The 13,272-nt window shown below is 33.4% G+C and overlaps 1 protein-coding gene across 2 annotated transcripts; it reads right to left on the bottom strand.

The window, feature by feature from the left end:
- Nucleotides 1–881: 881 nt before the first annotated feature.
- Nucleotides 882–7,038, bottom strand: LOC131594964 (dnaJ protein ERDJ2A-like). 2 transcript variants are annotated; one of them, XM_058867173.1, is made up of 11 exons: nucleotides 6,917–7,038; nucleotides 6,149–6,385; nucleotides 5,943–6,038; nucleotides 5,681–5,801; nucleotides 5,455–5,561; nucleotides 4,827–5,044; nucleotides 4,562–4,739; nucleotides 4,347–4,466; nucleotides 3,300–3,386; nucleotides 2,378–2,488; nucleotides 882–1,948 (listed from the first exon to the last, which is right to left on the bottom strand). In XM_058867173.1, the coding sequence occupies exons 2-11, from the start codon at nucleotides 6,332–6,334 to the stop codon at nucleotides 1,115–1,117; spliced, it is 2,058 nt and encodes a 685-aa protein (XP_058723156.1). In that variant the 5' UTR covers nucleotides 6,335–6,385; nucleotides 6,917–7,038; the 3' UTR covers nucleotides 882–1,114. The 2 variants fall into 2 exon arrangements, with proteins under 2 accessions (XP_058723156.1, XP_058723155.1); XM_058867172.1 differs by having other exon boundaries at nucleotides 6,796–6,929.
- Between the last annotated feature and the right edge of the window lie 6,234 nt (nucleotides 7,039–13,272).

Below are 13,272 nucleotides of genomic sequence, written 5' to 3'. Positions count from 1 at the left end.
AAGATGAAACCAAAAAGGTAAAAACAAGTATGAAAATTAACAAAGAAAACTTGCACACGAAGAACGAGACCATAACATATCATAATGACAATAGTGAGAGCAACATTTAAGGAGGGAGGCTAGAGAAGTAGTTTAGTGAAAGTAAGTTTTCGTGACTTATGATTTCTACTTTATATGTTTTGGAGTTTGGTTCTAGATGTGTATTTTGCTAAAAGGAAGAAAGTGAAATCAAAGATGGAGAATGGTTGGATCGATACAAAATTTGAGCTTAATGATGAGTGGAATAAAAATTTAGAGCGTAATTAGTTCAATTGGTTCGGTTCATCGGTTTGGCGGTTCTTAAAAACTTAAACCGAAAATCGGACCAAACCACATCGGTTTTCATTGGTTCGGTTCAGTTTTAGAACCAAACCATAAACAATCGGTTTTATTTCGATTTAGTTTGGTTTGGATTGTCGGTTTAATTGGTTTTTTCTGATCCGCTTACACCCCTAGATATGTCGGTTGAATACGTTTTTTCCCCTCAAATGTTACAAGATTCATTTTTAATCCAACAAAGTATGTCCTCCTTTAGTCCCTATTTAGACGTTCATAATTCCACTGCATTCACAAAATAAAGCATCACATAAGAAACGCTATGGAATTTATATGCTACTCTTGCACCTTATTATGCAAAACCGAAGGGCTACTTAGTTATCAGCCATAACTGAAACCTTTAACATGTAACAACCCTTTAAAAATTGCATCATTCTAAAAACAAAAACAGAACTACAAATAGTAGATGGCAAGTTATTATACGACCACTCTGATGCTAGGACTCCCTCAAAACTAAAACTTTCCAACACAACTTCAAAATGTAGAAAACTGGAACTGAATCCAAATTTAATCTTTAAACTCATCTTCCAAACTTAAAAGTTTAGATAAAATGACATTTTAACCATGATATCACAGCTGAATAAAGGTAAGAACAAAAGTCTGAGTATAAATGTAGTCTAAGTGATAAACTAAGATGGACAGTATAAAAGACTACTGCTACAATTCATATTCTACCACCCAAAAGGGAACAAAAGATGAGATTATAGTTCTAGTATCTTTTGAAAAAAACAAAAATTTCTCATTCTTCATCAGAGCTTGAACTTTCAGCAGCAGCTTTGCCTTTTTTATTCCCGGTTCCATTAGCAGCTTGTTGCTTGTTTTTTGAGTTTTGATCATCTTCTTCATCTTCACTATACTCGCTCTCATAGTCATCATCATACTCTTCATCCTCATTGTCCTCTTCCTCCTCAATTCCATCCTCCATGATAGGTCCCTCGTCCAAAACAGCACCCCTAGTGCCAGCCCGAGTGCGTTTCAAAACTTTGAACTTCAAATTAGTTTTCCTGTCACAGCCCAACCAAGAATCGCACAAACAATAGCAAGTCAAATTATAGTTACCCTCCGATGGGGCCTGGAACTTGCCCATTACCAATCTAGAGCCCCCCTTCACCTTCTCCACTGCTTCTGCAACTGCCCTACTGGTCTCCTTCGGAGTTGCTCCGGAACCCTCTTTAGATTCTGCAATTGTCTTAGAAGCAGCCGTTACAGCAGCACCTTCATCCATGAAACTAACCTTCTGAAAAAACCACACATTGTTCGAAACAGAATCCGCAAGCAAAAACCAGAAATTCTCTTCCTTGTGAAATGGGTAGTAGGGTGCATGCGGAAGGGCAGGGACAAGGCCATTACCCCTTTTAATATTAATCCAAGCATGGATAGTAACAATATCGCCTTCTTGTATACCCTCTTCTCCTTCAGTCTCACAAGTTATGTCAAGGGTCAAGGAAGGCATCATATCCAGTACAATCTCAACGTCTTGCACTTCGTCAGAAGATAACCCTGCTGTTTGAGTAAGTAGCTCAGCTCGCTCCTGTGAGTCCATGTCATAAAGTTCCTGAAATGTTCTTACTTTCTGCATATGAAGGAAAATGCTTAGTTCCAACTTCCAACACTCACGGGCATGGGATCAAATTGGAAATCAATATGACAAGTCAAATGGAAATCCGACATTAAAATTTCAACCATCAGTCACAAATTCACAATTCGAACCAAATGTACAGAACAGAGATAGCTCTGCAGTTTTATTTTTATAGTAAAATGAGAGAGATAGCAGTTTCACAGAATTAGCTAACTAGCATAAATCTGTATCGATGCTATAGAACACTTGGCATAAATCAAATTCATATTGAACTGGATCCAATGAGTACTAGCTACAATTGGATTCCATAGAAAAATGTGCATAAATGGTTTGCGTGTTAGAGATGTAACTACACAAAAAATAGCATGGACACGAGTGATTAGAGCAGGGTTATTTAACGATGAGTATAGTCGGTTCACACACCTTACGGGCCACCTTCTTAACAACGGTCTCATTAATATGTGGCAGCTGCAGAAATGGTGCAATGCCTTCGGGTGATCCACCAGTAGTCTTTCTAGCACTGAGAGGAACAGCCTGTAAAGGAGGTCTCATAAATCAAAATATAAACTCACTAAAATTGTTTTAAAATAGAGAAAGCAGAATTATTACTCATCTAAATTTTGTTGTAACTAAAAAAAAGAGAGAAAGCAAAAATATTAGTTGGTAAAATAAGCGGCTAGAAGGCTTAGTTGAACAAAGAAACAAACATAAACAAAAATGAAAGTTGCACAACTTAATAACATATAATAAAATTAAACCAACCAGACAGCCTTTCTTCCTTAAATAAGAACATATCAATATGTGCAGCATTAGTGCAGCATATAACCCAAAAGGTATCAGAATATGAATCAACATGGGCTAGAGGAAAACATCCAAAAAAAATTGATAGCATTTAACAAGTGCGGGCACTTTTAAACAGTATTTACAAATAGAAATTGTATTAATTAAGTAAAATAGCACACCCGTAGCTTAAGACAACTTCTCCTATAATAGTAGACTATGAATTGAATGGAGGAACTAGATTGATTAATGGTCTTGTGCATGGGTATATCCAATTAAATTAGATGTAATTATAAATTATACCATAGACAAAGGAAAATGTTGATTTATAATTTGTAATTAAAATATTCATCAGTCATTATACATAACATTTTTCGTTAAAACCAATTAAATATTATTCCATATCTGTGATAAGAAAAAAGTATAGGAGAAGGGGACTTGGCCTCGTTCCTAGATCAGGGTAACACCACAACCCTTAGCTATGGGGCTTACAATGAAACATTCGATACATTGAGAAGTTAAAATAACTCAGTTATAATAATTTGCATTGACTAAGATTAAGTACCTGGATGATACATTGAGAAAGCTCAACAACACCAATTGCAGGTCTCAGCCACCCTTGTCCCTGAGCATTGCGTGGTATAACTGCCATCTTTTACAGAGACGAGAGCATTAACCAAGGAAAATGCAAATATAACAGATTCAAAACACTAATACAGAAACAGAAATAATGTATCTATCACATAAGAGATTGATGACAAGCAAAACTTGATGATCATAAAGTGCAAACATGTTTCATTATAAATGTAGTTATTGTCTTGGTTCTGGAACTGTAAATCTCAGCAGTCCCAGTATTTGAATAAGGAAAATACTACAGCTATCAAAACATTTCAAGTAAACCCACAGGAATAGCTTAGCACAAGTGTCGTTCCGTCTAGTACTTTTACTTTATGTAATTTTCAACAACAAAAAATGGAGAAATTAAGTCAAGTGTTTGCCAAAAGATTTGTGATTGACTTGGTGAATATCATCACATATAGCATTTTTTGCATAAATATATCAATAACATAAACCACGAGTCTAAAATTACCATAACTGCAATTTGAACAAGCATCACTTCAGCAATTAACTGATATCCATCACTGTGACTATAATCACTCTTCAAGTAACACACATAGAAAAGTTTATACCAGTTCATTCATATTCATTTGAATTTTTTAATGTTGAGCGGGCCTCTAGTTTGTTGCATCTTACAGCAACAAGCAAGCCTTATCCCACTAAGTGGAGTCGGCTGCATGGATCAACTTTCGTCATAATGTTATATCCAAGACCATGCATCCATCCAAAAGTTGGTTGCATGTTACATGAAATTAAATCTTGCAGGTGACTAAAACTCAATAAAATTACAATTGTCTAAGTTGGGTCTAAGTTGAATCTCCAGGCATGAGTGCATGTAGTGGATGATTTAGTGTGTATTGGAAAACATTTAAAGATTCAGTGTTTCTAAATTTATTTAACAAAACACAGTGCAGACTAAAGGGAACAACATGGAAAAGAAAGCATGAACAGTTAATCTAGTCTACCAAGAAGAAAAAAACAAATAATCACTCACCTTCATCAACTCTTCAAGCAAGCGAGGTGCGGTTTCCAAAATCCGTCTGAAATCACTAGCTAAAGATGGAGACAAGGTTGCAAATTCACGAGTCAACTGAGCTTGAACTAACAGCTCCGTCTAAGAGAAAATAGTATGGATGTGAGCACACAGGACTATTTGAAATAAGAATAGACTACTTTATTTGGCATAGCCAGCCTTACACGATAAGATACCTTAACCAGTGCAGGATGTTGCTTCCAAAACTTGGCTTGCTCCTGTTTAATGTTCTTGAGGTCAAGATTCAACTCACTCCTTACCAACATAAAAAGCTTTTGAAGAGGTTCATCATCAGTCCTTCGAACTGGAATTTCCATGTATTCAGCAGCTTTTGTGAAGACGTCCATGACTTTGCTGAATGTGTAATATTCACATTTTAAAAAAGAAAGTATGCAAGATAGATGGTGTGGGTTCTTAAACTTGCCAAAAAGAACTACTCACTTGGGGGCCAAAGAAGGCTTCATGAAGTAATAGTAAGTGGAAAGTGTTTGATGCATCACATAATTGCCAGTATACTTTGATGATCTCGAGAGATAGACAACAGCCACAACCAATGGCAAGAGAATGCACACACCAACAATCCAAAGCAACAGTATTCCACCCGATGCCCCATCAATATTAAGCAGGAATTGAGGGAGAGCTATACCCATTTGAAATCCCTGCAATAAAATATTCCATAAATCCCACCAGCACGTAAACTACTGAAATTGAGATGCAAAGAAAGTAAATGATAGAAAGGGAATTTTAAAGAATCAGATAGGAGATGATCATCTTATGTATTCACTTCTGATTTGCATAAGAGTACGATACATGGTTCAGATAGATGTAACAACTTCTAACTGAATTCCTAACAGTGATTAACTGAATTCCTAACTGTAACTAAATGAATTTCTAACTGTAACTAGCTGAATTCCTAACTGTCACTAACTGAATTCTGTCATAGGGAAAGGAAAGGGTGGGGCCAAAGCCCGACTCTGAGTACAAGGCAGTGGACTGCGGTATATTTTCCAAACACAAACAAAAATGCAACAAGCCATTGATCACTTTTATGACATTTCAGTTTTATTACCTGTCTGCCATCAGGATGACCATATTTTTCATAATTTTCACGAGCTACTGGATCTGTCAGAGCTTGATAAGCCTTGGCAATATGCTCAACAAAGTATTTGTGTGCCTCTGAAACAAAAAGAATTATAAAAAAAACATAAATTACATGGATAATTGCAGAAGCCCCCTTTTCTTGCAACCATTAAAGTTTGCAACAATGAGAAAAAAAAAACAGAATCGACTTCCACCTGGATCTGGATTTTTATCTGGATGGTACTGAACAGAAAGTCTCCTATATTTTTTCTTTATTGCAGACTCCGCTGCACCAGGCTCTAATCCAAGAATACTAAATGGATCAAAAACTTCAACCTACACAAAATTTACATGAGAAAGAAATCTCAGAGCATGTCCCATTTGAACACTCATCAAATAAATGAAATGTTATACAATATACACAACAACCATCAATTCTAAATTCAAACCAATTTCATTTTAACTTGTGATATTTACCTCAGTATTTCTATTCTTTATGTAATAAACCAGAATAATCATAGCCACCCAGAGTAGTAATAATGTCAAGTTACTATACGTCGAGACACTCGAAATCTGCAAAACCAAAGGTAAACTTCAGAATTAGATTATAGATCTCACAAGAGAAACTAAACAACATGCAATAACTCGAATCCATCAAAACAGACATAGGAAATTGATCTCACCCTCTTGAATATCGACTTGCGGTACTTCCCCGACTTCGAGCAGTCACTACACTGGCAGTGAATGCTCTTTGACTTCTTAGAAGCAAAGCGACATAGCTTAGTTATTGTATAAGGAATTATAGGAATGGCCATTATTGTCAAAATGAATATTGGAAACAATGCACTGGTCTCCTCCGAAGCCGCCATCGTGAATAACCAACCTTCAGTACCCAACAACCTCGTACAAAGCTAATAAACCTAAAAAAAAAAGAAAAAAAAAACAACTCTAGTCAGTACTCAGTTGTTAATTGTTACTACTCCTAACACAATCAATGTACATAAACTTTAATCAGAAAACCAGCAATTGATGAATAAAAACCTCAATCTATATTTCAACACAAAAACTGGAGAAAAACATGAAAAACCCTATCATCATCAAATTAGAATCATAAACACCAACACAAAGCAGCATATTAATTAAATAATAATAATAATCCTAAAAACTACAAAATTAATTTGATTGATTCAGAACCATGGAGAAAAACAAATAGGTAGAAATAATCGGGAAATCGCAGAAATGAAACAAAAGAAATCGAGATCGGGATTGTATGAACATGCAACAACAAGAGTGATATTGAAAGAATGAGAGTTGAAAGATTGGGAAAAACCTAGGGATTTGGAAAATTGGAATTGGTGAAGGTTTGAAATCGAAGGAGATAGTGATGAGATCGGAGAAGAGAAATAAATATAGTAAATAAAAACGTATATTGTTTTACTGTTAATGTTTACCTCACAGGCTCACACTTTCACTTCAACCTCACGCGTCACGTTACTGTTTACCTTTTGGTGTGCGTCGACGAGTAGTGATGTGTGTTTCGATTCTTAAACCCCTTTTCTGAACTTGGAAAAACACATCACTACCAATCCCTATATTTATTCATAAATAACGCATATAGTAGTATTTTATTTTATTTTAAAGATATTTGATTTACTAATTTAATTAAAAACATGTTTGAATAATTTTCTTATCTTTTCTAGTCATGTTTTTTTTGGTATAAATTATTATATTTTTATCTTAATTTTTAAGGTTCAGTCAAATGTAAATATATTTTGAAGATTACATAAAAAAAACATATTTTATATTAATTTTTTTGTTGATTATGTTCAAAGTTTTTTTTTCTAGGTATAGTCTCTAGTCTTTTAAACTTTATTATTATATTTTATATTTATTTATAATGGTGTTTAAATTTGTCATGTTATATTATGTATTAATGTATTAATCATTAAAAGTAATAATTTATAGTTTCCACTTTTTCTATTAAAAAAAGTAATAATTTGTGTTGGTCAAATTATTGTTTTTTATGAATGAGCTGAGTTTAGATTAAAAGGTTTTCAAAATATATGTTATCTAAATTCTTATATTATCTTTTGACGAAAATAAATACTTAAATAAAACATGTAAAAATTTATTCTACTAAATTAATTTCATTCAAACAATTTTATTCTTTACCTTATTTTATTCTAAAATTAAATCATTAAATTATTATAAATAAATAATGCAGATTATGGATATTTATATCAATTAAAATTTAAAACATCTATTTATATTTATATATATATATATATAAATATATATATATATATATATATATATATATATATATATATATATATATATTATTATAAATGACATGATTATGGATTTTCATCAATTAGAAGATTTTATATTAATTTGTTATTTAATACATATATTTTATTTGTATTTATATTGTATTTTACTGTAACATTGGTTATTTGTTTTATTCATTTCTTATTACATTATTCGTTTTGAATTATGAGATTATATTATATCTTATTAAATAATTAAATATCTTTTAAGAGTTAATATGCATGTAACAACAAAGAGTGAGCTAAATTATTAATAGTTTTTAAAGAAGTTATCAAGCATCTCAAAAAGATAGTAAATTATCAAACATTCTTGAAGGATAGTAAAATAATAATTTATATTATGGTTGTTGAAGAATTTATAAAACATCTTTGGATAATAGTAAAATAAAAAGAAGAAGTTATATACCTGTTAACTGAGATTTTAGGCCAAGACCAAAAAACCAGGCAAAAGAGGATGGGAGCTGAAGAGGTTTTTTGGGTCGAACCACACCTGGTCAACCGGGAGACAAAAGTGCCAAAACAGTTTGTTAAGCCCAACAGCGCCAAGGGCCCAAGAAGTAACTAAAGGCCCACAAATTCAAATGAATCGGTCATATCACGCAAAGTGGGAAGTTTTTGAGGGAAATAACATATGAATAGAGAACATGGGGCCTTATGAAGGGAAGTTATAAGAAGCAAACGTGGAGTCCTAAGTGGATCAGGAAACCTCCACAAAGTAGTTAATTTTATGCACTATAAATAAAGAACTTTGTACATAGTTTAAGGGGTTCACAATTTTACAAACGTCTGCACGCTAAACACTCAGAATACCCAAGCGACGAGCGAAATGAGTCAAGCAAGGACTATGTATGTTAGACCCACTTACTTTTTCTGCAAATTTTAATATCATGTCTTTTACATTTAAACTTATTTGTTTTCCTTACACGTTTTTGTTTAAACATTGCCACTGATTTTAATTTAAAATTTCGTGAAGGTTTGATGTCGTGTTGAACACTTTGTTTTACAAAGAAAACTCCTAAAACCTAGAAAAAACTCTTTGAAAATACAAGTCCTATTCTGAGATCCACTGGTCGATCTCGCGAGTAACCTTTAAAAAGAGACCAGCAAAGTTTACCAATTTTCAAGATAAACAAAATGGCACACCTGGTGAGCCAATGCTAATTCATTTTCAAAAATTTTGAACAGTTTTATTGTCTATTTCAAAATTTTCCTATATCTTTGGTAGTAGTTATGTGTGCATGAATTTGAGGAGTGAGAAACAATTGTCCAAAATGTCACGTTCGAGTACAGATACAAACACTTCTAACCCGTCACACACACCTGTTACTACACAGAATGTGGATGTCATATTGAAGAGTGCCACAACACAAAGCACGACAGTTTTATCTCCTGTGAGATCAACCGCTGCTCCTGGTTCGTCGACACCGGTCACGATAGGAAATGTGGGAGCCCCGTTTGATCCCACAAGGACACTTTTCTAAGTGGGTTTAGTGACCCTTGAGCAATATCAATATGGTATGCCTTAAACCATGATGACTGGACTTCAATCAAATACATCCACTTATACAAAAGGTTTAGCACCCTATAGCTTAACATTTTTAAATCAACCCTTGATTTTATATTGTTAAAGCTCAACCAACTTCTTTTAAGCCTTACTCTTGTATTGTTAAAGCTTGGCTCTTTTATTAAAACATGTTATGTATTGTTAAAGCTTAATATTTTACAAAAACCCGTTGAGTATTGTTGAAGCTCAACACCCAAAAAGATTTTGCCACTCGGCCCTTTTATTTTCCTTTTAAGAGGAACTACAAATTTTTTGACTTCCCTACTGCACTTAGGGGGTATGTAGGTCTGAGACGCAATGTCTTACCGAGCTCACTTTTAAAACTTTCTTTTCTCATCCCCTCACTCTATTTAAACAAAAACCCATAAACACAATTGAAATTGAGTGAGTTATGGTTGGTAGAAGTTGTTTAAAATTTGAGAAAGACATGAAACCACAATTGAGAAACTTTGAACTTTTGAGTAATGGGCCCTTATTTTTTAGCTTCCCACGTGATCATAAGCTTATAGAAGGCCCATAAATCCATTCATCTCTATTTGGTGATTTTTATTTCTTTTATTTTGAATTTATTCATCTAAATTAAAAAATAAATCAAATAAAATCAAATAAAATCATATTTAATTGATAAAAGATCATGTAATTAAATTTCCAAATCAAAATTAATCCAAGATCAATATTAGAGGTCAGGAAAAACGTGAAAAAGTGTAGAAAATAGATTGAACCAAAAATAGCAAGTTTTCATTCAAAATTTCAATCAAATTTTCTCACCATCAAAATATTTGATTTGGTTTGATTCTTTCTAAAGTTATTAACCTAAATCACTCTCCTATATATGTTCAACTCATTTATATGCCAAGGGGACGAAAAAATTGAAGAGGAGGAAAAGGGTTTCAAAAGTGCAAAAATCTCAAAAAAATGTGCGATATCGTATTACAAAAGGCAAAATACCCCTTTTGGTCTCGTATGTTAACCTCGAGGTTCATTTTGGTCCCTTAACTTCAAAAAATTTCATATTGATCCCTTAAATTCTCAAAAGGTGTCATTTTAGTCCTTTTTGTCATATTAGCGACTGAAGTAGCGACCAATTTTTGAGTTTTTTCGTAGCTAATTTGACAAAAAGGACTAAAATGACGCCTTTTAAGGAGTTAAAGGATCAATATGGAACTTTTTGAAGTTAAGGGAGCAAAATGAACCTCAAGGTTAACATATGGGACCAAAAAAGGTATTTTGCCTATTACAAAATCAAGCGAGTTTCAAAGCCAAACAATCATCTCAATCCATTCCTAGGGTGAGATAGAGTAAGAATGCTCCACTAACCAAGTCACATAATGTTAGAACAAGATTGAGAATCTATGTTCAGAATCTGGTTTTGATGATAACAAGCATATATTTTGTGAGTAACAATTTTATTACTCATGATTTCATTGAGTGTGTAGATACTATACTATAAAGCCTTATACGACAGCATCAGAAGTTCTATACAAAGAGCAAGAATTCAACAAGACAAACTTCAGGGATTTAAACAAAAATAATACATGAAGATCCGTTACAACAAGAAGATCACATGAATAGAAGATCAGAAGTTCTGATAAAGTAACGCAGTGATAGATAAAAGCAACAAACAATAAAGTTACACGAGAACCTTGAAAGAAGATACAACTTCAGTCTACAAAACGAATAAAAGACAAAGCATTCATAGTCAAGGGAAAAAGCCGTTAAAAACATAATCATTAGCCAAACAACTACAACACTTCAATGGAACAACTCCCGAGGTTGATTGAAGAAGCTACCCACATGCAGCTTATTGGAGAAAATAAAAGTAAAAAGCAACACGCAAGCATTTAATGTGCTCTTCAAAGATCAAGATAATGGATACAATCAAATAAAGTACAAATAGAAGAAAGATCCATCATGGAAAGTGGGTTTCGGAAAGATGTAGTGCTCAAAACTGAAAAAACACTAAAGTGATTAAAGCTTAAACAGAAACAATTTGAAACACCATCTTTTTAGAGACTGTCAAACATTTTTTCTCATTCTACTTGAAAAGAAGAATAGAAGATTCAAAACAAGAAGCATCCTTGAATAAGAACTATTATTCTTAATTTGCTTGAAAAGAAGAATAGAAGATCAAATCAAGAAGCAGCTCTGAAGAACTGTTGTTCTTAATCTGCTTGAAAAGAAGAATAAAAGATCAAATCAAGAAGCAACTCTGAATAAGAAATGTTGTTCTTAATCTGCTTGAAAAAAAGAATAGAAGATCAAATCAAGAAGCAACTCTGAATAAGAAATGTTGTTCTTAATCTGCTTGAAAAGAATAATAGAAGATCAAATCAAGAAGCAACTCTGAATAAGAAATGTTGTTCTTAATCTGCTTGAAAAGAAGAATAGAAGATCAAATCAAGAAGCAACTCTGAATAAGAACTGTTGTTCTTAATCTACTTGAAGATAAAAATAGAAGATCAAAACAAGAAGCAACTCTGAATAAGAACTGTTGTTCTTAATCTGCTTGAAGAGAAGAATAGAAGATCAAAATAAGAAGCAACTATGAATAAACACTATCCTTATAATATGCCTTTAAAGAAGGTTTAAAGATGAATATAAACTTGAAGAAGCTCTCAACAAATGAAGCTAATGTTCTTACTCTGCTTACTCCCATCAAGCAAGGATAGTGTCAGAAGATGCAGACAAGAAGACTCCAACTATTATTCACTTAAAAGTGATTACTTGTCATTGTATCATATAGTTTATACTTAGAATATCTGCTTATTAAGAAGCACTGTATTGAAACCAATTTAGATTTGGTGATGATGCCTTGAGCGACCGAGTAAAGGTCAGAAGCTTGAGAAGACTATGATGGTGGTCATTGTGAAAATTCTCTTGGATACCAAGTGAAGGTCAGAAGTGTTAGATGGAGATTTCGAATGGAGAATATGCTTCTCGAAGGATTAGGGTTCAAAGAAAAAATGGCTTTCAATGGCCATTTCCGAGAATGTTTTTTATGGTGAAGATGCCTTAAATCGAAGTTGAATCGAGATAGGTTATCTTCAAGACTTAAGCGTTTTCTGAAATACGAGAGTACTGAAACTTGTAGTATTTCGTTGCATTCTCACTAAAGAACACGTTGCCACGTATCTGTTGGCTGGAGATTTCGTTTAGAGGAAATATTCTTTGAAGGATTAGAATTCAAAGAAAGATGGTTACAGATGACCATTTTTTAGATTAAAAATGGCTACTGATGGCCATGTTTCGAGGATGTTGTTTGAGTTGGAGTGAAGATGGTTAGAATCGGAGCTAATTCAAAGTGAATTATCTTTAAGACTTAAACATTTTGCGAAATACGAAGAGTACTGAAGCTTAACGTGTTTTCTTGACATTCTCGGTTCTGATCACGTTGCCACGCGTCGAAAGAGGATTCAGGCGGGAGGATTTGAATTTCGAAGTAGTCTGTGTAACCGAACAAGGACAGATGGCATCCCAGGGATTCTTGTGAGCAACGTGGCATCAAATTAGTGTAGGACCGTTAGGGTCGAAATTAGTATAAATAAGGGTCTTAATGTTAGGATTCCGTGTGTTCATTTTGTACAAATCACTCACAAATTACTCAAGTATCAAGTGTTTAGAGAACGAGTTCGCTGAGAAATGTACGTATGACACCAACACCATTTTAAATACATTTGTATCTTTCTTTATTCAAGTATCTTTTCAATTCCTTTATTTTCTTCGTTTAACTTTCATTTCAAAGTTACTTTACGTTTCTGCATTTAACATTCTAGCACGTTATATTCTTGCACTTTACATTTCTGCAATCTACACGCTTTTATTTATGTTTTCTTTGTCGAAAGTCATATTAACACGTATAACAAGTGTTGTTTCAAGTGAATAATCATACGATCATATCACAAACAAGTTTTCT

This window comes from Vicia villosa, linkage group LG4, assembly GCF_029867415.1.
Source record: "Vicia villosa cultivar HV-30 ecotype Madison, WI linkage group LG4, Vvil1.0, whole genome shotgun sequence".
NCBI classification, from domain to species: Eukaryota; Viridiplantae; Streptophyta; class Magnoliopsida; order Fabales; family Fabaceae; genus Vicia; species Vicia villosa.
Note: the sequence above shows the minus strand (reverse complement) of the source record. Positions and strands in the feature narration are given on the sequence as shown.

Bases quoted from the DNA above. Each gene is read 5' to 3' on its own strand.
- LOC131594964 (XM_058867173.1), bottom strand. From the start codon at position 6,334: ATGGCGGCTTCGGAGGAGACCAGTGCATTGTTTCCAATATTCATTTTG. The intron at 3,387-4,346 runs GTGAGTGATTAT...TCTCTGTAAAAG, and splicing joins TGCTTGAAGAGTTGATGAAG to ATGGCAGTTATACCACGCAA. The intron at 1,949-2,377 runs GTGTGTGAACCG...CTTCATATGCAG, and splicing joins TTAAGAAGGTGGCCCGTAAG to AAAGTAAGAACATTTCAGGA.